The sequence below is a fragment of the Columba livia genome, chromosome 4, assembly GCF_036013475.1.
Source record: "Columba livia isolate bColLiv1 breed racing homer chromosome 4, bColLiv1.pat.W.v2, whole genome shotgun sequence".
In the NCBI taxonomy this organism is placed as follows: domain Eukaryota; kingdom Metazoa; phylum Chordata; class Aves; order Columbiformes; family Columbidae; genus Columba; species Columba livia.
The window spans coordinates 48,988,522-49,011,672 of record NC_088605.1 but is presented as its reverse complement, the minus strand read 5'-3'; the positions used below and the strand labels follow the sequence as shown (position 1 = coordinate 49,011,672).

The window sequence follows — 23,151 nt, the reverse complement described above, 5'->3', positions numbered from 1 at the left end:
TCATTATGCTTAAGCCATTCCATGCAACTTCCAGTAGAACAGCACATCTCCCATAGTCTACATGTGCCTTTTCTTGTGATGTATATGAGCACTGTGCAGTTGAGTTGGGGAATGGGAGGGGTTTATGTTTTTAAAACCTCTAAAAATATCTGAAATTGCTTTCTCCCATCTGTGGGGTCTGTAGCCCAGAATCAGATATAGATACAAGTGCTGTTAGGTAGCAACAACCCTACAGCATGCAAGACTGCAAATCAAAATCTGTCACATCTCCTAGCGTAGGGCAGAAGTGCAGGTTTTCACAGAACCACAGAATGTTAGGGATTGGAAGTGACCTCAAAAGATCATCTAGTCCAATCCCCCTGCCAGAGCAGGAACATCTTGATGAGGTTACACAGGAATGTGTCCAGGTGGGTTTTGAATTGTCTCCAGAGTAGGAGACTCCACAATGTCCCTGGGCAGCCTATTCCAGTGTTCTGTTAACTTCACTGAGAAGAAGTTTCTTCTCAAATTTAAGTGGAACCTCTTGTGTTCCGGTTTGAACCCATTATCCCTTGTCCTACCGCTGGTTGTCACCAAGAAGAGCCTGGCTCCATCCTCATGACACTCACCCTTTATATATCTGTAAACATTAATGAGGTCACCCCTCAGTCTCCTTTTCTCCAAGCCAAAGAGACCCAGCTCCCTCAGCCTTTCCTCATAAGGGAGATGCTCCACTCCCTTAATCATCTTCATTGCCCTGTGCTGGACTCTCTCCAGCAGTTCCCTGTCCTTCTTGAACTGAGGGGCCCAGAACTGGACACAATATTCCAGATGTGGTCTCACCAGGGCAGAGTAGAGGGGAAGGAGAACCTCTCTCGATCTACTAACCACCCCCCTTCTAATACACCCCAGGATGCCATTGGCCTTCCTGGCCACAAGGGCACAGTGCTGGCTCATGGTCATCCTGTTGTCCACCAGGACCCCCAGGTCCCCTTCCCCTACACTGCTCTCTGACAGGTCATTCTCCAACTTATACTGGAATCTGGGGTTGTTCCTGCCCAGACTCTACACTTGCCCTTGTTATATTTCATTAAATTTTTCCCCACCCAACTCTCCAGCCTGTCCAGGTCTTGCTGGATGGCAGCACAGCCTTCTGGCATGTCAGCCACACCTCCCAGCTTGGTGTCATCAGCAAACTTGCTGATAGTACACTGTATTCCCTCATCTAAGTCAGTGATGAATATATTGAATAATATTGGCCCCAGTACTGACCCTTGTGGCACTCCAGTAGATACAGGCCTCCAACAAGATGCTGCCCCATTGACCATGACTCTCCGGCTTCTTTCCTTCAGCCAGTTCACAGTCCACCTCACTACCCGATCATCCAAACCGCACTTCGTCAGTTTAGCTGTGAGGATGCTGTGGGAGACTGTGTCAAATGCTTTACTGAAGTCAAGGTAGATCACATCCACCACTCTGCCATCATCTATCCACCTTGTTATGTCCTCATAAAAGGCTATGAGGTTGGTCAAGCATGATCTCCCCTTGATGAAGCCATGCTGACTGCCCCTAATAACCCTCTTATCCTTGATATGCCTTGAGATGGCACCAAGGATAAGTTATTCCATCACTTTCCTAGGGATGGAGGTGAGGCTGACTGGTCTATAGTTACTTGGGTCCTCCTTCTTGCCCTTTTTGAAGACTAGAGTGACATTTGCTTTCCTGCAGTCCTCAGGCACCTCTCCCATTTCCCATGACTTGGCAAAGATTATGGAGAGATTATGTCCAGATTGCCTAATTGCTCCCTAACCCAGTCCTCATCAACTAAGGCAAACTCCTCCATTGTCCTGACTTCCTCTGAGGCCTCAGGGATACGGGGCTCCTCAGGACAGCCTCCGGCAGAGTAGACAAAGGCGGCATTCAGTAACTCTGCCTTCTCTGTATCTTTTGTCACCAGGGCACTCACCTTGTTCATCAGTGGGCCTATATTGCCTCTGGTATTAATCTGCCATGTATTTGAAAAAGATCTTTCTGTTGTCCTTGACCTCCCTCGCCAGGTTTAATTCTAAGGAAGCCTTAGCTTTCCTATTTGCTTCCCTACATCCTCTGACAGCAGCCTTATATTCTTCCCAAGTGGCCAACCCCTCCTTCCATGATCGATAAATTCTCCTCTTCCACTTGAGCTTACCCAGGAGTTCCCTGTTTAACCACACAGGTCTCCTGGCTCCTTCCTTGACTTCCTACATGTCGGGATGCTGTGGTCTGGAGCTTGGTAGAAGCAGTCCCTGAATGCTAACCAACTATCTTCGGCCCCTTTACCTTCAAGCAGCCTTGCCCATGGGATTTCCCCTAGCAACTGTCTGGAAAGGCCAAAGTTTGCCCTGCTGAAGTCCAGGGTTGTGATTCTGCTTGCTATTCTGTTCCTGCCACACAAGATGCTGAACCCCACCATTTCATGGTCGCTGTGACCAAGACAGCCCTCAACCTTTATTACTTCAACCAGACCCTCCTTGTTAGTGAGGATGAGATCCAGCAGTGCACCTCTCCTGGTCGGTTTCTCCACCAGTTGCATCAGAAAGTTATCGTTGATGCACTGGAGGAACCTCCTGGACTGTGGACTGCTGGTAGAGTAGTCCTTCCAGCAAACATCAAGGAAGTTAAAATCTCCCATGACAATCAGGGCCTGTAACTCTGAGGCTGTTCTCAGCTGCCTGTAGAATGCCTCATCAACTTCCTCACCCTGATCTGGTGGCCTGTAATAGACACTCATAACTGTATCGCCCCTGCCAGCCTGCCCCTTAATTCTCACCCATAGACTCTCAACTTGTTCCTCATCCGTGGCTGGACAGAACTCAATACATTGTAGTTGCTCTCTCACGTAAAGAGCAACTCGACCACCTAGCCTGGCTGGCCTGTCTTTCCTGAAAAGGACATAGCCATCCATAACCACATTCCAGTCCTGTGAGCTGTCCCACCATGTCTCTGTAACTGCCACCAGATCATAATCTCCTGCCCGAACACAGGTTTCTAACTCTTCCTGCTTATTCCCCATGCTGCGTGCATCGGTGTACAGGCATTTCAGGGAGTGAGCTGAGCACAGAGATTTCACCCTAAGGGTATGGGAAGCCTCCCAGTCTTCAATTCTAGAGTGCTGCCCCACTGATGCAAGCCCAGCTAAAACCCCATCTCCCTTCAAATCTAGTTTAAAGCTCTCCAAATGAGCCCTGCTAATTCCTGTCCCAGCATCTTTTTGCCCCTGTGAGATAAACCTATCCCACGTATCACTGTCTGCACTGGTATCTTATAAAACCATCTCTTATCAAAGAATCGAAAGCCACACCTGTAGAACCAGTCTTGTATTCAATCATTTATGGACTGAATTTTTCTATTCCTGTCATCATCCAAAACTGGAAGGAGGGAAGAGAAAATCACTTGAGCTCCAGACTCTTTCACCATCCATCCCAAGGCCTTGAAATCTTTCTTCATTCCACTCAGACTGCGGGATGCAGCTTCCTCCCCATCTGTCTGGAAGATCAGCAGTGCATAGTAGTCTGTTGGGTGCACCAGAGCTGGCATTGCTGGCTCGAGGAAGGGGCTGGTCTTTTCCAATGTGATGGAGGACCCTCTGGACTTTTAAATGCAGTAAGTCACATAACTGCAGTGCCTGCATCCCCACAGGGGATCAGCATTTTACCATGTCAGGTTATGGGAAAGAGCAGCCAGGGCCAGCCCCTGCCCTGGAGAGCCGATCAGCTGAGTCAGTCAGGTGGAGCTGAAAGACTGCTAAGCTGAGCACACTTACAGAGCTGATCTAGCTCAAAAGCGAGCCCATGGTCTCCACCATCTGCACCAGCTGAGTATGTGCCAGGTTCGGGGCAGAGCTGCATTCATTCAGTGCAGAATTTCTAGTCCAGCCCTTCTTAGCAACTTTACCTTTACATCCCTTATTTTTCAGCCTGAGGCTTGCTCCCCTCCAAACCCTGCTATACCAGCCATGGGGTTCATATTGCCTAACTTTAGCCTAATATTAGCCTAAACATGTGTTTTTGCTCTACTCATAGAACAATTCACATGCCTTAGCTGTTTAAAAGTTACAAAGTGCCTGCCACGTTCTGTGCTCCCAGCAGAGGAACCCAATTTGTTCAGCCTGGAGAAAACAAGGCTGAGAGGAGACCTCACTCTCTACAACTGCCCAAAAAGAGGCTGGAGCATGTAGGGTGTTGGTCTCTTCTCCAAAAAGGCAAGCAATAGGACAAGAGGAAATGGCCTTGAGTTGTGCCAAAGATGGTTCAGATTGGATATTAGGAAAAATGTATTTGCAGAAAGGGTCATGAAGCAGTGGAACAGGCTGTCCAGGGCAGTGGTGGATTCACCATCCAAATGATTCTATGATTCTATGAACCCATGATCATGTCCATGCAGTGTGACATGAACCATCACATATTCTCTGCCCTACATCCCAAGCCAGTGCTGAGACCACATAGCTGCAGCTGGACTGTGCTCCACAGGACACCTATGAGAAGCATCTCTCAGTAGCTCAATTGCCAGACCACTGCTGTGCCTGAGGATAGTCCAGCTAGTTTAGGCTAGAACTGGTTTAAATGGTTTTCTTGGGTGGTTAGTCACAGCCTGGCAGCTCTGTTTGGCACCAGGAGTGCAGGCTCAGCCAGGAGGCCAGATACTTGTTTTATGGGCTAACTGGCTTGGGACACACTCCAGAGACAGCAAGTTGAAAAATTACACAAATGTCTTCCTCTTCAGACAGGGCTGTGACACAGAGGAGTCGCAGTGTCCCTTCCCAGGCAGAATAACGAGACTATAGTCACAAAAGAATGAAATAAATTTTCTTATGTTCTTGGTAATTCTGTGTCACTTTTTTAAAGACCTCATAAAACAACTGATGAAGTTATGGATTCTAATATCGATCAATGTGAAGATGGATGCTGAGACATCAGCTTACTACTAAGACTGTCCTCTTTGTAGACCATTAATTATCTTTTGTTCTTTTCATTGTACATCAATAAGAGCTAAAGAATTGTAAGGACTGGAAGAGCACCTTATCTTACTACCCTTTGAGCTAACTGAATAAAACACCCTAGAACATTTCACTGTAATTATTAGTTTTACTCTCCTTTTATTCTTTTAAAAGATTTCTGAAAGTGTTATAAACCTTCCCTTTTCTCTATTTTAGCACTTTTCAAATACACAAAGGGAAAACAGAGTGAAAGACCACCCTTGGTTCATTTACAACAAGATGGACTTCATTGTAAAAACATCTCTTACTTGGTACCTATCTTTTCTCTGACAGTCAAGCCAGTTTTCCATGCAATTTCTTAACTTGTAGTCTAACACCAGATTTTAAATAAAAGTAACTTTCAGATATGTTGCTGTCATGTGTTAAGGTTTGAGACAACATTTGCTTCATAAAAACGTATTAGGAAAAATTTGTATTTTACAGGTGTGGGTTGCATTCATTACACTTTTCATTCACAAAAGGATGATTTTAAAACCTCAAATCCTTTTTTTCCTGTACCTTCAAAGGAAAAAATCCTTTTACTTTTCCATTTGAGGAAACTTTTCATTTTTTAGGAATTCAAGAATGAAAGGACCTTCTGGTTCATCCGTTCCAGTTCTAGCCTTCCTTTATGCAGCAATGCACAAAGCTTCGCATTTATTTTTAAGACCTAAAATACAATATTAGTAACCTAGGCTATGACTCAAGGAAGAGCCCTAAGTGGAAGATATTATGGGAACTTAATAGTGCATTTTGTGACTGAAAGCTAATCAGGTAGTTATCCACTTTCGTACTGCTTTCACATTTATAAGTCAAGGAATTATAACAAATCTGGCGATCTGTATGTAATTGCATCACACACTTCTTGCACTAAAGAATTATTTGAGGGGTTAGAGGTTAGCAGAATATCAATATGAATTTGAATAATTGAATAATTGAATAATTTTACGAGATAGGTGATCTTTTATGCAACATTTCCCTTTGTGATGTGTCAGTACCACTGCACTGCTTAGTCACCTACTTCCCAACAGGCACTCATTCTCCATAACTGCAGAAATTCAGAAGTTCTGCCATTGCAGCTACCTATTAAACCACAGATGACTCCATCATGAGCCAAGGTAAATCTGTTCAAAAAGGTGATGTCAGCTTATTGCAGCTGAGAATCTGACCCCAAAACAGATAATAATGAGAAAGCCAGGTAATTTTCAAATTCAGCACTCAACAAATACTTTTCAATACTGCAAATACTTCATCATTGCTGCTTTTGCATCCTGTCCTTGCTTGGGGAACATTCTGTATTATTAGAAATAAGCAGCATTTTTTCACAGAAAGTTTATCAGATAAACACCTGTTCTAATTGATCTCTGTGGGGTTTTTGGCTTCTATATCTGATTATTTTTTCTTATTGTTATTTTTCAAAGACAGTATTAAAAATGGCTACTGTTTTACTGTAACTTCCCTCACTGCACTCATTAGCCTGGCAAACCAGTGCGCTGGTCATGTCCAAAGACCTATCAGTAGAGGAGCCCATCGTGGAAATGCTGTACACACAGACAAGTGTTGTCAGCAACTACACAAATGCTTTATGTGGAATTTAGTGAAAACTAAAGAGCTAGCTCTGATCTCAAGCCAGTCTTTTCAGAAACTGTTGATATTCCTTAAATCTGTCAGAGCTTTTTCTCCCTCTGCTAAAGACAAGAAGGGAAGAGAATGCAAACCTTTAGCAGACAGGTGGCATGCAGGCCATCCCTCAATTTACAAAATTCAGTACATTCAGCTATTGCTGAGCAAATCCGAACAGAACTGATATGCCTCTCTGTCTTCTAACCTTTTGTGCAAGAGCAGTGAGAGAGGTTGCTGTAATCATCTTAAGAGCTCAACAGCAGAACTAGTCAGGAAGATTCTGTCACAACGCTTTTCTACTCAGAAAATGGAATTGTTCTAGCAGAACTCTGGATATGTAAATTTGTATTGACTTTGAATTTTAAAAACGAAATAGAAAACTTTTTTTTCAAGAACATGCTGAAAATTCATTTCATTGTGTTATTTTTATTTCTTCTTATTTCTCATTGGCATGGCACTTTCATTTCTTTTGCATTATTTTATGACATATCAATCATGATAGTGTAAAATAATATAACACATGGCTTTCAAGTCATGGAAAATAACCCAATATGAAATAATAATCAAATAAATGAACTGTTAAATTGTAAAACGAATTGCACCGGAAATTAAATTTTTATTGTGTCGTAAGAGATTGAAATATTGCAAAGTTAATTTGTAAAGCAATCTTTCACAAATTCTACCTCATCAAAAATTCAAGACTCATTTGTTTTCACTCTAAATTGCAAATAAAACAATATTTGGGATATGGACTGGTTTCATTTAAAAAACAAAACCAAAACTTTGACCAGTTCTTCTTAGGAAGAAGGTGGTGTAGAGTTTTGTTTGGATTTCAATTGCAAGTCCTAGAACAGATTAAGCATGTAGCTTAGCTGTGAGATCTCTCTGAATTTGCCTTCTCTCTTCTATCAAATGGCTGTAGAGGCTTTTGCTTGTTCTTTTACACCTATGCAGATTGATAACATTTAAAATCAAGCAGTGCACCGAAGAAACCAATACGTGGAACAGCATGGTCACAAACTATTTAAGGGACTGTATGAAAACAAAAAGCAAGAGCAAGATCAACCAACTAAAAATTCACAGGAGAACATGTATTAGTAAAACAAGTGGTTCTACAAGTAGCAGGGCTACTAAAGCCATATCTTCTTTTATATATATACATATATATATATATATATATAGTATATAAGGGACTCCAAAGCCTTTTCCAGCCACCCCATAGCTCTTGCCTGGCTCCTACAATGTGTCCACTGGACAATAAAGTGGGGCTGTTTTACTGCCACAACTTGTTCTCTTGTAGCACAAGAGCTGTATATATTAGAAAAGGAAAGCTTGCATTTTAAGGACTTTTTAAAAGCCACAATTGTTTAAACGTAGACAGATACAGTACAATTATAGCATTAATATATACTGTTAGATATTTATAGATCCATTGCTACAGGGCTCAGGTGTTTTGTGAAGAATCACAGGACTAACATTTTGGAAAGAGGCTGAAGCTTGTTGTGATGAACCAATAAATCATGGGCAGGAGTACTTCAATGCTCCAGTGCCTGTATGAGTTGCCATTACACACCTAAATTTCAATAATGGGTTGTGCTGATTAACTATTAGCCTAATAAAACTCCTACAGCTCCCTAGCTGCAATACATTAATAATTTTCAATAATCCGTGAATTATCTTTGATGCAAGAAGGCAAATGTGCAGCTGGGGTAAAATGTCAGAACTTTGTTGAGAAGAGGACATTTTCACACTACAGAGACACTTTTGGCAATATTCACTACTCTAGTGCCATAACTGACTTCTAGCGTTGGTCAGAACAAGCAGCTCATGATCATGAAGAGCTGGAGCACCACTGGTGTCTCAAGAATTCATTCTCTTGTTTTTGCTGAACTTTGAAGCAACTTTATTTTTTTTTTATTTTTATTTTTTTTAATCATTTATATATTTCACCCTTTCTTCCCCCCAGGCTTAGACTTCTCTATGTAAAATAAGAGATGTATAAAACCTGTCATTTAAAGGCACTTCTAAGCTTTGAAAATTAATCTCAGCTGAAGCATTATTCTTCTGTAATTCTTTAAATTATCCATTTACAAACACTAAATGCCCTGAAGTTACCAGCTTCTCCGCTCCCCAGTCTCTCTCTTCCAGATAAATTAAAGGCCATTTCTACAGGTATTCTATTTAAAAAGCTGTATTGAAAAAAAAGAATGGTAACAGCAAAGAGCAAGCAGAAATTGTGTCTTCATCTGAAACTATCTGTAGCTATATTGACATTAAAATGATGTGAATTTCTAGTAGAGCAGGAAGAAATGAGTGTAATGCATTGCATCAATAGAATTGGAGTATGTTTACCTACTTTGCCGAGTGTAACCAATAACTGAGGAAAAAAATACCACTGTCATCACCTCAGCATTGGGGAGTAGGCATAAGATTCAGTTCTTACAGGCAAGAAAACACACAGGCTTTATAACATGTTTGTAAATATAATGTATTTTCTTGCAGTGCCTCTCAGCAGGGACCAGATCCCCATTGTGCTGGATGCTGTGAAAACAATTAGTGAAAGACAAGGACACCAAAAATCCTCTTTCCAAATGCAAGTAAAAAACCCTAATCTCTTTCCTGAGAAAGGACTTCTTTACTATACTTCCCTAGAATCTGATTATGAAGGCCATGTCCTGGTACTAAAAAGAGTTTCTTTGCAGCATTTTATTACCTACTTGAATGATTGCATTTGCTCACTTTAAATCAATGTAGTATGTCTGATCTCCAAGTCGTGATGCAAGAAGTTATTTTTATTTGTTAGAGATGACTATGCACAAGAGCTGGTGACAGCTGTTCCTGGCTGCTCATGTTCTGTGACAGAGCTGCAGCCCACAGGAGAGAATTAGAGATTTCTGACACTGGAGATACCATTTCTGCCTGTATCTGATTTTGTTGGCATGCCAGTGTAAATCCATTTTATTGTTAAGCCACGGTGGGCAGATATAAGGACAGAGGCATACAAGCCTTTCAGAGCAGTCAGAATAAGCCCTAATTTGTCTTTTTAGCCAAAGGTGTAGGTATACATGTATTGTGTAATATTAAACATCAAGGAGAGTTGTATATATAGAAGTAACTGATATTATGTTGGGCCTGACAAAAATGCGTAACTAAAGGACCGGCACTACGCAAAGGTCCTTTAATTTACAGAAATAAAAATGTTCGTTTCACTTTCACTGTATGCATTGCACAGCATATCTGCACTCACAAACATACCATTAAATGTTCCCACACTATATATTATCAACCACAAACACGTAACTATTAGTAACTGGGTTTTCCAAAGTCTGCAATCTGGGTCACAAACTTTTAAACCATGAATGAGAAACACAGAAAGAAATCACGAGGTCCTTTGATCTGCCTTCAGTTTTCTGAGTGTCCAGGGGTCACAGTAGGAAGATGAAGTGTACTTAGAGAACTAAATAATCAAAGTTGAAAGGTTCATGATTGCTAAAGGTGGTGATTTAAATAATTTTTTTTTTTTTTTTTAATGTGAGTTGTAAAATTGCAAGAGGTGACAGTGCTGTGCTTGAAATGTATAAAAAGGAAGAAGGAAGCTTCCATCATCTTTGCAGCACACCAAGAAAAGAGGCTCTGCTAAAACCAGAGTTTACCCCTCTGCTTACAGGTTAGCCAGCAAAATTGTGAAGCATGAAACTATGGTGCTCTGAGGCTTTTGATGGCAAAAAGCTTTCTCTGCTGTTTTCCCCAAAGGTGATTTATTCTGTGAAACCTATATTGTGTAAGGCTTTCTGCCTTAAAAGCAACTCATGCAAAATTAATTACATTGCACTACATTTGTAGGAAAATACATTTTATTATGAGTTAATTTGAAGAATAAAAAATATTATGCAATGAATGCTATAACAGCAATAGTTATGAGTTGCCTTAACAGCATTTACAAATCAAATAGCTGCACAGCAGTAACTTTGAAACTAACCTACATCAGGCTTTTGGAATTATGTAAACCAGTTTTTGAGTAGCCATGTATCTTTCACAAGTTGTGTCTGAGGCTGAGAAATGTGTATTATTTGTTAAAAAATAGGAAAAGTGATTATCTTATATTTTTAACACTTCGTGAACTCTGTATGTTCTGGTGTTTTCTATAGCTTTTTGGAATTAAATGGGAGACAAATCCCTTAGACATTTTGCGACTCCTTTTGAAAGTATGAAAGTATTTCATACCAGAATATTAGTCATCACTAATTACATGCCCTCTCCTTTTCACAGAAAGGAATTTCATCCATAAAAAGGGACTTGTGATGATCTAGGCTCACCTGATGTTTTTACACTGCTCAAAAAAGAGATTTATTATTTTCCAAATATTTTTTTTACTCCTTGAGCCAGAAACATGTGTGACTCACGTTTTGACTACAGAACATGTTTTAAAAATGCAGCATCCTTTTCTGTGTTGAAGTGACCGAAGACGCCCAACTCTTACATGTCTCTCCTTGATTTGACTGTCAAAATCTGGGCCAAATTTCTTGGCTAAATTTGCCTAACTGAGGCTTTCAGCCACCAGCTGTTGTGAGGCCTTTTCCTACTTGAGTAAACACCTTTCTGTTTCCTCCCTTTTCTCCCCAGCCCCAAAATCTGGAACCTCTTCTCCCTAATATCTCTCTTCAGAATTGATTTCTGTACCAAGAGCAAATCTGGGGAAAAATATCTCATGTTGTTATTATTTCTCTTTTAAATTCTTTAAGGAACTTGCCAGAAAAGCTTGTGTACACCAAACTACTTGCATAATTTCACATCCATAGCAGAGGAAGTCTCCAGGGCAGGTTGACAATGTTAAAGAAATTATACTTTTATAAAAAAATATATGTTTGAAGTGTGTATGTACAAAACAAACAGCAAGTGTTGCTGACTCTTGTGAATTTACTTCAAGTTTTGCAAGATTAGGTAGATTAGGTAGATTAGGTAGATTAGGCAGGTTCAAGACCCAGCTCCTGGGAGGGGTGACTATATGATGATATGTCTGGAGTTTTCTGCTCCTTCCTTTCAGTATTTTTTTTCTGCCTTTTCTGACTATGGAAAAGCCCGCAGTATGATGCAAATGTATTAATATCTTATGGGCTTAAAAAACAGGTAAATATGTATTTATTCTGTTCTTTAAATCAATCTTAAAGACCTTATAGTGACCACTCACCACACTTACATATATTAAGTGACTGATCCTTCCCCAAAGTGTAAGATGGGTAAGAAAGCCAAAGCAGATAATGTTATTTTCATTTAAAAGATGGAGAATTGATTCCCAGTTACTTATGACTAGTTCCAAGCCTACTGATGTCAACCAATTGCTCGAGAGCACACCTCTGCTAAGTCCCTGGCACTGCACTGAGCATGGGACTTTTTTCCTTCAAAATACCAAAAATAGTTAGATATATCATCACTTTGCAGGCTTTACAGAGTCCCCACTAATCTGAACAGGATTCTGATGCAAGAGTCTCACAAAAACTAAATCTCTGGAAGCAGTGACTGGTATTTAACTACACAGCATTAATCATCTGATCACTCTGTCTGAGTTTCCATTAGACGGAGAAAGAAAGGGGTTTTCTTTCTGCCATTATAGTATTGTCCCTTTAGATTTATTAATCTGTGAATATTGAAAATGCATTTGCTAAATGAGAATAGTCTGAACTACTAACAATAGACAGCAAGACAGTAAATACATACATTGTAAAATCTATGGTTTCTATTCTCTCCTATTATAAATCCTGACAAGTAATAATTACATGCAACCCCGAAAAATTAAGCTAATAATAATTATCTTACAAACAGGAAACAGCCATTAGAAGTGTCATGCTGGGTCTGTATCAATGTTGTATTTAATTAAGCAGAAGACTATGCATAATCAAGTAAAATGAAGTTCAGCAATACTAACAAATGTTCACTGAAGCAAGGAACTCAACTTCTGTGCTTTCAGGGTCGCCTTAGGAAGGGTTTTTCAAAGTAAATTAAGGGACTCAGACAGCCAGGTGAATGTGCATTCAAAATACAAGTGCTTTAGGCCATCTTGGAAAACTCAACCTTGCACCATGCTTGCACTAATTCCTTGGTACTGAGCCAAAATAAAAAATAAAATTAAAAAGGTCCGTGCTGCTGGCAATGGCCTTGTAAATTGAACATAGATTCCTGAGCAGACGCTTTCAGTTTACAGTTGCTATTGCTCCTCCATGTGTATTTTACCTCTATATAGAGAGTACGTTGCTGTCACTACCCGTAACTCACTTTCCATCGCTACAATGGGCAGAGTCCATGGTTTGGGGACAGTGTAAAAAATGTTAAGGCTCATCAAAATTCAGAATAAAGATTAAAATGCAGGTCTGTGATTGTCCCAGCAGACTACAGTTCTTCTATGCATCACGGAAGGATTCCTGAAATGTGGCCCATGGTCTAGTTCTGTTTCTCTTAATATCACAGAATAACAGAATGTTAGGGATTGGAAGGGACCTCAATATATTTCTTTTAATTATAGGAAAGCTTAAGATAAGAAAGAGACTCACATCGGTTTTTTTTGGATCAAAACCTTATTCAGCATAGTATTTAGATAACCTTTTAAATAACTGTGTAAATATCACTCAATAAATTAAATAATGCAAACACTATGATTAGAACTAGTATTAATAGTCGTCATATTTATTTCGTCATTTTTTTACATGTTTCCCCTTTGACTAGATCAAAAAAATCTCAAAAAACATTTTGCCCATTAAGAATGAACAAAGGAGACATTTGCCTTTAACCAGGCATACAAATTGCAAAAACACCCTTTAAACAACCAGGAACATGAGAAATCTAGTGGTATTCCATCCCGCATATATCAAAGGCATTAAATTGAACATTATGAAGCAAACCTATCCACCAGTTCCAGCTGTTGCCAGTGAATATAAGGGGGGGTGTTATTTTTATTTTTTTCTTCCAGCAAAACAGTTAGTTTCAAAACTCTAATATGTTACAGAAAATTCCTCTTGTCTAAACAGATTCCCATTTTCATGGTGTGCAAGAGACTAGCTCTTCTGCTGAGGGACAATGAACCACAAAAACTGTGATGAAAATAATTATGAAGTATTTTTTCAGCTTTTGTTTACTGTGTTGTAAACTTCCTTCCTACCCAGTCCTTTCCTCCTACTTATACAACTTGACTGCAGTTTGTATTTTTTCATTTACTTTATTAAAAGCACTTTTCTTAGCTAAGACTGTTTGTTTAAAAATACAAATTTAAATATTGTCAGGTTTCTGCCCCATCGGATAAGTAGAGCACAGCTGAATATGTTTAGATACGAAGAACCCAAAGCATTGCAGGGATGCTAAGCTTTATGAATGTATTAAAACTGAATATACAATCCAATGTAGACATTAAAGTATTGTGCTCTGAAATAAACACTGTAATCTAAGTGTCAAGAGACAGCCTAAGGATGTATTTTGAGTCCACAGAGTAGCTAGGACATCTACAAGAAACCAGTGTTGGATTATCTGTAAAAATTGAGGAGTAACACAGCCAAGGCTTGTGACTAACAAGTTCTGGTTATCTCCTAGTGAAAAGAATGGAAGCATTTATATTACAGAACAGGACCACAACAGAGTGAAAACAGAATCCCTGATGTGGCATCTTGTGAACGAGGCACATCCTCTGCATCCTGGAATAACACACTCACCTTGTCCACAATGCAGATCTGCTTCTTACTTTGCACATCAAGAATTTCCACTTCAAAGTAAGTGATTTTGGAATGTTTGAGCACAGGTGGTGATTTGAGCTGGCCAGCTGAGAGCACAAGCTGAGACAAGTTGAAAAAAGAGCGTGTGTCGTTGTGAGACATGGATAGAGCTCCTCTGTGAGCTGCAAGGTCCCTCTTGTGTTCCGGAGCTCCGGGTTTCTGCCTTCTGTGCATGGTGTGACCCAGCAGGAGCGATCGTCATGTCAGGGGACAGTTCCAGGGTAAAATGTTTCCTCTCTGCATCAGTTAAATACAATCACAGACTGATGAGACACTAAAGGTCAAGTGGCATTCCATTTTAAGAGTACTGTCTTATTTAGGAGGAGTGAAAACAATGGCTCTGTAATCCATGTCTATATTTAACCTGCTATTGTGCTATGCTGTGCTGCTGCTGCTTTATTATTATTTTTATTTAAACCAACATTTGAAATGCCACATCTAGAGATTCCCTAATAGAAGAAGTCAGACCCTTGAAGGAATCAGGAATGAATACAGCAAATTCCACTGTTATCTATTGAGATGGATGTTTAAATCTATGGATATGTATAGGTACAGGTACATACATATATATGTGTTATGTGCATGTGATACAGCCTTAATCTATATCTGCAAAATTACATCGGATGTCATCTATTCTAGAAGTATTTACTAAAAAATATGCCAAGAGTTCTTCAGCAAAATTTAGGGGTAACTTGCAAATATAGAGAGGATCTTGTACCTACTTGTATTTAGTACTGTGAACTCTGTTATTTAATAGGGTAGGGGTTTCCTTACAGCTTTGCCAGGGAAACTCAACTGAAGTAAAGGAAATGATAATCATAAAGGCACTAATTCAGGGCTTGGGTCATTTTACTCATTTTATTTCCTGACAATTAATTTTCACAATGCAAATCAGCAGCAAAACAAAAGTAGCCTTAATAGTAAAAATAAGGATTACTTACAACAGCAAATTTTCTCTTCCCCAAGGGCTTCCCCAAGCCTTATTTAAACATAGTTTTTCCTTGTATGACTTTTTAATATGATTTACTAGAGCTGGTGGCACTTTTCCATCCTGAGATTTCTGCCTCAATTTCCCTGGACTGCCAAGGATTACAGTGTTAGAGGGTAACACAGATTTCTGCAGACAGCTGGAGACACAGAGTAAGTTCTGAACACATGGTAAAACTTCAGTGAACCTGTGATCACTAATGCAGAAACCATATAATTTCATGACACCAAGGAAATTTAATGAAGTGAAAAAAACCTTCAACAAGATAAAAGTGACAACACAGCTAATACCCTCTCTGGGAGGCAGGGTAAGAACAAAGCACAGGTCTCTTCTTTGACTCTTTTATTACTTCCAGAAAATTTACTGATCACCACATCTTGTCTAGTGACAGGACAAGAAGATCTATGAAATAACAGATAAACTAATTTATACATTTTTGCAAGAATTAAAAATGAGAGGAGACCCCCCAAGGAATGCAATTTCCAAACTAAAGCTCCTCTCCTAGCAAAATTCTTCATGATTCTTTAGCCAGTTGTTCTGACTAAAAAGGCTAAACCCAGCTTGTAACTGAGATGCTTTATGTCTATATGACACGAAAAAGCGTAATGAAATCAATCAATGTCTTGCCATTGAGGCAAAACAAGTCAGCCCCTAAAGACAAGAATTGTTGTTAGACTTGAACAAGATTATATTGTGATCGAAGAAGTATACCTGTCTCCAAGGATAGATGAAGTGCGCAAGGAACCATCACATCAGTAGAGTCAGTATCGCAAGCAGAACTAATTTGCAGAAATGTTGGTATCAACTGGTCAGAATGTGAAGATTGAGAAATTTTTGGTTGACTATAACAGGCTTACTAAAAACAGCCGGTTAAACACCACAGCTCACACAGATCCCAAATTCCAAGTGTAAATACAATTATTTGAACCATAAGGAAACTGCATAAACTGCTGTACAAGAGATGATACAAACTGATATAATATCTGCTTTTAGCTGTAAAATCTATTAATCAGTGAGCTATAACAGCATATATTAATAAATTTCTAAATTTATTTCAATTAAAAAGCAATAAAGACTAATATTGATAATCATGGCTAATTTCTGCTTATATAAGGAACTGATGTTGCAGTTATTACTGTGGGTATGTTTACTATATTATTTAAAATGATAACATGTAATCTGCTGATTTTGAAAAAAAAAATACCTTATTATTTGCTTACAGACATTTAAATGATTAGATTTTTGTTACTGACTAATGAACACTTGGGTATGTGAAACAATTCCAGGAAAATGCCTACAATTTTTTTTTCCATCTAAGCTATTCATATGCAATTGCAATATATTGATAAAAACAATCTTTACAGGACCAAATACTTAGCTGACATAAACTAGTAGGGCTTCCCTCAAGGTGATTGGCGCTTTCTTCGTTGTATTCACTTATGGGTCTAGGATTAGATTGCAGCATCATGTCTATAGCAAACATATTACTTGCATATAAGGCTGATGAGAGCTACTCTACCAAAAATAATCAGGGATAGAGTTACCACTGATAATCTAAGCTCTAAAAGGGAGATGCATAAAAGCAGTGGAGATGTTGCCATTAATGTCACAAGTGCTGCACTCACTTGAAATGTCATCAATGGGTTTGGATGTTCTGGCTCGATGTGAAATCAGCCCATTCTGTGTAGAAGTGCACACAGAAGGGAAACATTTATTACAGCACATAAGGCACATCTTCACATTCAGTGCAGTTATAAGTACCTTGTCTCAGCCCCTGACGCTGGAGATGGGGAGTCCCAGCACATGGGGACAAGCACTCAGTCCCATGGTGAGATTTATTGATTCATGTCAGATAGGTATGAGCTGCTGGCACAGAACTGTCCCAGAGCCATGGCAGGGCTAGTAACCAGCAGTCACCAAGTTCCTGACCTCAGCTTCATTCTAGGACTCTGAGAGGAGTCAAAGAGCACTCAGCAAGAATTAAATCATTCTGACATCTTCATCTCGCACTGTATTTCCTGCCATATAAGGGCCGATATGTTCGAGTGTTCGAGGGGCCATGAGGATGGGCGTAACTCTTCTCTAACTGTGGCTGTACCTCCTCCTCACTTGGCACTTGGCTGACATGAGCCATTTTGCACATGGGCAAGCATTTTGTTAAGCCATCCGTCTGAAAGAGTATTCTTCCAGGAGGGAGGAGTACCAGCCCCCAAGGCACGCAGCAGTGCCATCATTTCAGGTTTACTGAATGCTGATATTTTCACAACAAAATCAACACCTGTAGCAGACTTTTTGCAGCCTTCTAATATGATGTCTGGAAACAAGCATCAACCTGTGCAGGCAACGACAAAACAGGTAAAAGAGCACTGGGCTAAGACTTAGCTTTTCAATTCCTGCTTATGAGCCTGTGAGTTGTTAGAGAACTGCTGTTTCTTCTGCTTTCCCTCCCCGTTCCTTCTCTGCGAGAGGCTCTCCTTGCACTGCGCCTCCGCACAAAGGGATTTCACAAGGTCTCAGCCTGGGCCTGAAGGCGCTTCTGAAGTTTTTTTTTTCATCTTTCAACTTTTCATCTTTGGTCATGTTTAGTACTCCTTCTCCAGAGAACTGGTGATCTCCTCTCAGTCTGCAAAATGTCAACTGTTAAGTCAGTTCTGTCACTCCAGATGCTTGTCAACAGCCCCTCATACATCACTTTTTTATCGCATGCACTCCAAATGCTTAGTGGAAGCTGGATTATTCCTTTCCCATCAGGTTTGTGATGCCAAATAACTGAACAACACCCCCAAGACACAAGACTTCAGAGGTGGAGTTTGGTACTGCAGGTGACATGGCCTAAGGCAAAGCAGGTTCCCGAGGTCGCATCATACTTCAGTGTCCTTTTTTGGAGATTCTACCATTCATTTTGCTGGGGAAGGAGACACTGGGAGCAAGCGCTTGACTACTGCGAACAAGCAGCGAGATCCCCTTGCTAAAGGAGTGCTGAGCCAATACATCCCCAGGATACGCACCATGCCTCGTGGCCTCCCCACCCTCATTTAGTGGCTGTACAGCCCATATGCCTGGCACCACACTTGATCTAATTGGCATTGCTTCGTATCTCCCCATCACGATCTCGGGCTTCATGATTTCAGAACCAGGCAGAAGCATAGCTTTGCTTTCAGCCTCTTTTTACTGAGCTGTCCAAGGAAGGATTGAAGAACCTGATACAATGTACTCATATTTGGAAAAACATTCATTTTTCTGGCTTCTGGCTTCATCTGCCTTAGACTTAAGGAATAGGCTTATAGGATTATTTTGGGTGCTAATGCTTTTAAATATTTGGTTTTATATTGTTATCTCTATCATATTAGTAACAACTAGAATGCACTTCTAAAGCAGAGTAGGAATTTAAGCATGTGAGCCCAGCTGTTAGAAATAAGGAACATATATCTAAGATTGCAGGGTACTGTATGTGAAGTCTGATACTGTTAGTCACATGTACAGTTTTTAAAGGCTGCGTAGTTAAAAACCAAACCAAAGCAAAGCAAACCAAAACAAACAAACAAACACCACCATCCCCCCAAAAAAAAGAAGAAAAAAAAAACAACACACCAAACAAACACAAAAAACCCCAAACCAAACCAACAAAAAAAAGCACCTGCAGAAAACTCTGGGATTTCTTTGCCTGCACAGGCCCACCTCAGCAGCCTCAAAATCAATTTAAAATGTTCTACCTATGTGTATACGCACACAAAAAAACACTTAGAAGAAGTTCCACAGTGTTACTAGTAAAACTACTTGGTAGAAGAAGCTCCACAGTGTTACTACTAAAACTGCTTGGTACTTCAATATTCTCTCCTGAAGCTAAATCTCTTAACAAGGAAGTAATGGTCAGCATAGGAAGGCACAGAAGGAGAGAGCATCCAGTCATCTCTAGTGCCCACCTTGGCTCTGGAGGAGAAATTTTTACCACTGAGTGTCCCAGCAATGGCCTTTTGCCAGCTGTTTAAAATCTCATTCCAGTAGCCCAGCTTTACCCTTCTGGCTTGAAAATTAAACATGGTGACTTTAAACCTTAGTGTGGGTGGTGCCAATTAGAAGCAAATTCACAGCATGAATCAAATGCAAAGCCAGGGCTTATTTTATACCCCACAGATATACCCAAGAGGTGTAAAAGAAATAAGCAAAGACAACAGACAGGCCCAGGAATTTCACCTGCAAGAAGTACGAAGTGAAACCTCTACCCCTAGACCATTGCACACAAACACACACCTGCTTTTCTACCAAAGTTAAGTACAGCCTGATACAGAGCTCAAATCTGATGGCAGTCAGGATATATTGCAAAAAACAGCTGTTGGACTGGAGCACAGAAGCAGCCTGGGGAGATAGATGGTCCTGGCGACAAAGAGGCCAAAAGGAATCTTTGTAGGCGACCTGCTAGATTAATTAAAATGTTACTGACAAAAGATAGCGTATTTACAGCTGTGCAGCTGAGAATTTTCAATCCTTGTTTAAATTAATCACTGCAGATCTTGCTGTTCTTCACGTTATTAACTCATTATTTTGAGGCATGTGATTTTTTTTTCACTAAATACACAGCATTTCAAAGTATATGACTGTGAAGTGCTATGTGAAATGTCTTTTCTGGTTGGTTGTTTTACTTATACATTTTGTTATTCTTTTTCACTCAGGTAAATCTGTAGCTCTTAGAAGCATACAAGAATGTCTGAAAACTTGACCTCAAAAGCTCTAGAAACAAAGATACTCCCTACCCTTCAAACAAAGTTTACAATTTTTAAGCCAGTCTTGGCTTTTAAGAGACAGTCAGGTAGGGAGATCAACGCTATTCATGTTTGAGTCCTTACGAGGTCAATATGCTTTATACCCCGTTGTTTTCTAATCTTTGAGGCAAAGATTAGAAAGCAGTATTAGAAGCAAAGAAATGTCACCCAAAGTTGTCTAAGAAGTACTTTTAAGGAAAATCCCACTGACTTTTACCTGCAGAATTTTTCCTACAGCATCACACTCACCTTGTACCATCTCCTTAAACTGCCTTTGCCTTTCAGTAAGTGTTTCCATACATTGGTCTTAATATGGTGTGATGTCCTCTTATGGCATTGTCAATTCCACCTCATGAAATAGTATCTCAGTTAACAAAGGTTAGAAATTTGCTTCCAAATATTTGGCTTCATTTCAGGGTTTCACCATCATGTGCCCAGTGGCAGAGCAAGCAACAAGGCAGCATCTCCACAGATGACAGTCCTCAAAGCACGGACAGACAGAAGGTTTCCATGCGTTTCGTTGTGACTTTGTTATCAATGCCACTCCACAGTGTAATGAGAGAGGACTGAGTGGATTAATGAAGGACAGTTGCTGATACCCTGGACTTTGCAGCAGTGCAACCTTACTTTATGTCCTCATTTAATTTCAACTGTATTACTGACAGCATTTTTTTAATCCCCCTCCTAGAACATATCCTGATGAGATAATGGATTGTAATTTCACAGTGTAAGATCGAGTAGACGCATTATCGGAAGCTGATCAACCACTGAGTAAGGATGATGAAAAGAAATACAGTAAGGCAAAGCTATTTTTCACAAACAGCAGCAATAAAGAACTGGCAAATCCATGTTCTTAGAGCTGAGATTAAATGCATCTTTATGCAAAATTATTACGTGCAAGATGAAGCTGGAATCACTTGGAATAACTTCAGAAAAACAAATTGTTTTTCAAATATGCAGTTTTCATTGACACTGAAGCACCAATAAAGATTTACTCATTTGAATGAAAAGATCTTGAGGTTCAGAACAATATCGCCTCTCTAATAATTTCTGACCAGTAGGAGGGAAGAACAACCTTGATTAGAACATTAGAACACCTACAGATTCCTGAAAGAGCTATTTCAACATAAAAACATTCAAAACTTTTTGTTTGCTGATGTACAATGTATAAAAATCCTGAAACCTGATATTTGTCACAAAATATAATTATGGTCTTTCAGACAGTTCTATCCACAGATATGTTTAAAAGTTTACAATGGCAAAAAAAAAACCCTCCTGTTTTATAATCCTCCTTTTTTGTCTGAAGTTCTTGGGGTGATTGGTCTTTTATTATTTTTAAAATGTTATGTTATTTCTTCTCATAAAAGAAGTAAAATTGTTCTCAGTCTTTTTCATTTCAGAGCTTCATTAATTAGGTTTCTGAAACATCTGTCAGCATAACCTCCTCCTTTCACAAACTTTCAAGTTTTCAGAAAAGTTGCCATTTGGTATGACATTTTTAATATTCAGGCTCAGCCTTAAAATTATTCTTGAGCTGAAAAATGTTCAGTCCTTTACTTTCACATTCATTTTCTGACTAAAAAATATTCTTGTGGCATTTTTCTCTCAAAACAAAATGATTGTGAGAAACAGCACAATTCCTAACTTGGAATTAGATAAGTGAACAAAAGATTTTAATTATTTCATTAGAACTGTTGATCAGTGCCAGGTTTTTTTCAAGCTTGAAATGTTTGAAAAAAAACAAACCGCTTCCATGCAGCAAAATAAAAAAACAAACACAAGCATGCTCACCAGGCTGAAATACTCTTACTTATTTCTGGTTCTTTCTCCTGTTTAGACTCTTCTGCTTATACAGTAAAATCTTCTGCCCCCAGACCACGATTAAGAAGTGACCCTACCCAAACACGGGTATTGTCCTGGGTTAGTGCCTTGAGCTCCAAGGAAAAACGGTGTTATTAGCTCCAAAAATGCTTTTGTCGTTTCTTGTGAAACACTTGCATTCCTAGTGAAGAAAGCATTTTCCACCTGGCTCTCTGTTGCCTCTCATCCTAACTTATTCGTGCTTTGTTTTATCACAACCAACATTGGCACAGAAACATTTTAAAGTAAAAAAAATGTGCTTCTGTGTGGCACAGTTGGCATGGAAGAATGCAATAATTTGTGTGAAGTTTACAATGCACAGACTTCCCTGGTCCTGTAGCAAATCAGAAAGGAGAGAGGTTTGCTGCTTGTATGTAACAACATGGTGGTAAGTAGTTTTGAGTTGGCTCTGAGTACAAGCAAAACCAGAGCAGATGGTTGCCACAGTAGACTCTAAAACCTTGACAGGAGACAATATGTAAGCTCTGGCTGCCAAAAGATAGCACTTGTTGGTTGACACATTAAGACAACGGCATGTCACTCAACACCTCTGGAGTCTGATTTCCACTTTGACAGCTTGTAGTCAGGAATTACTTTGACCAGCTTGCAAACAAAGTCAGGACCACTACCGTGTGGTTACACCCAGCTGTCAGAATTATCTTTGCTTTAAAAAAAAAAAAGCTGATGCTGCTCGCAGGCTGGCAAATGTTTCTGCAAAGCATTCCTGCAATATCTGTAGCCATCCTGGGGGCAAGGTCATACAGATAGATGTGACAAGGAGAGCTGTGGTATTTAACACTCTAGGAAGCAGCACTGGAGAATTACAGGTAAGGTATCAGCACACTTTGCCAGGACCTCCTGTTGCGGAAAGCGACTCAGATCCATAGACAGCTTCAAAAATGCTATAAAATAAAGGCTCTGAGTAGAATAAATGTCCTCCCTCCCTCTATACCTGATTGTAAGAAGTGCTCTCAAACTGAAGCATCATGCCCGTATATAAGGGTAAAATGAAGGAAGATTCAGCATCACATTTTCAATCTTCTAGGGCTAGAAATTTACCAGTGGAGTGGGAAATCCACAGTTGCATAGCATGACCTGATGCAATTATCACTAGTTCCACAAGCTGATGAGATATATATATATATATATATATATTTTCCCACAAATAAGGAA

General features: G+C 39.7%; 1 protein-coding gene and 1 long non-coding RNA gene across 2 annotated transcripts in view; one reads left to right on the top strand and one right to left on the bottom strand.

Annotated features, from left to right (window-relative positions):
- Positions 1–16,191, bottom strand: part of TECRL (trans-2,3-enoyl-CoA reductase like) — a 59,723-nt gene extending 43,532 nt beyond the window's left edge. Inside the window, exons 1-2 of the mRNA XM_005511249.4 lie at positions 16,070–16,191; positions 14,311–14,607 (exon numbers count right to left, since the gene is read on the bottom strand). Coding sequence (XP_005511306.1) covers positions 14,311–14,544 — 234 coding nt within the window. The 5' untranslated portion in view covers positions 14,545–14,607; positions 16,070–16,191. The remainder of the gene's footprint in view (positions 1–14,310; positions 14,608–16,069) is intronic.
- The window catches only part of LOC110365240 (uncharacterized), a 362,256-nt gene that overhangs the window by 261,790 nt on the left and 77,315 nt on the right, over positions 1–23,151 (top strand). Inside the window, exon 22 of the long non-coding RNA XR_010472314.1 lies at positions 9,119–14,367. This is a non-coding gene — a long non-coding RNA (uncharacterized LOC110365240). The remainder of the gene's footprint in view (positions 1–9,118; positions 14,368–23,151) is intronic.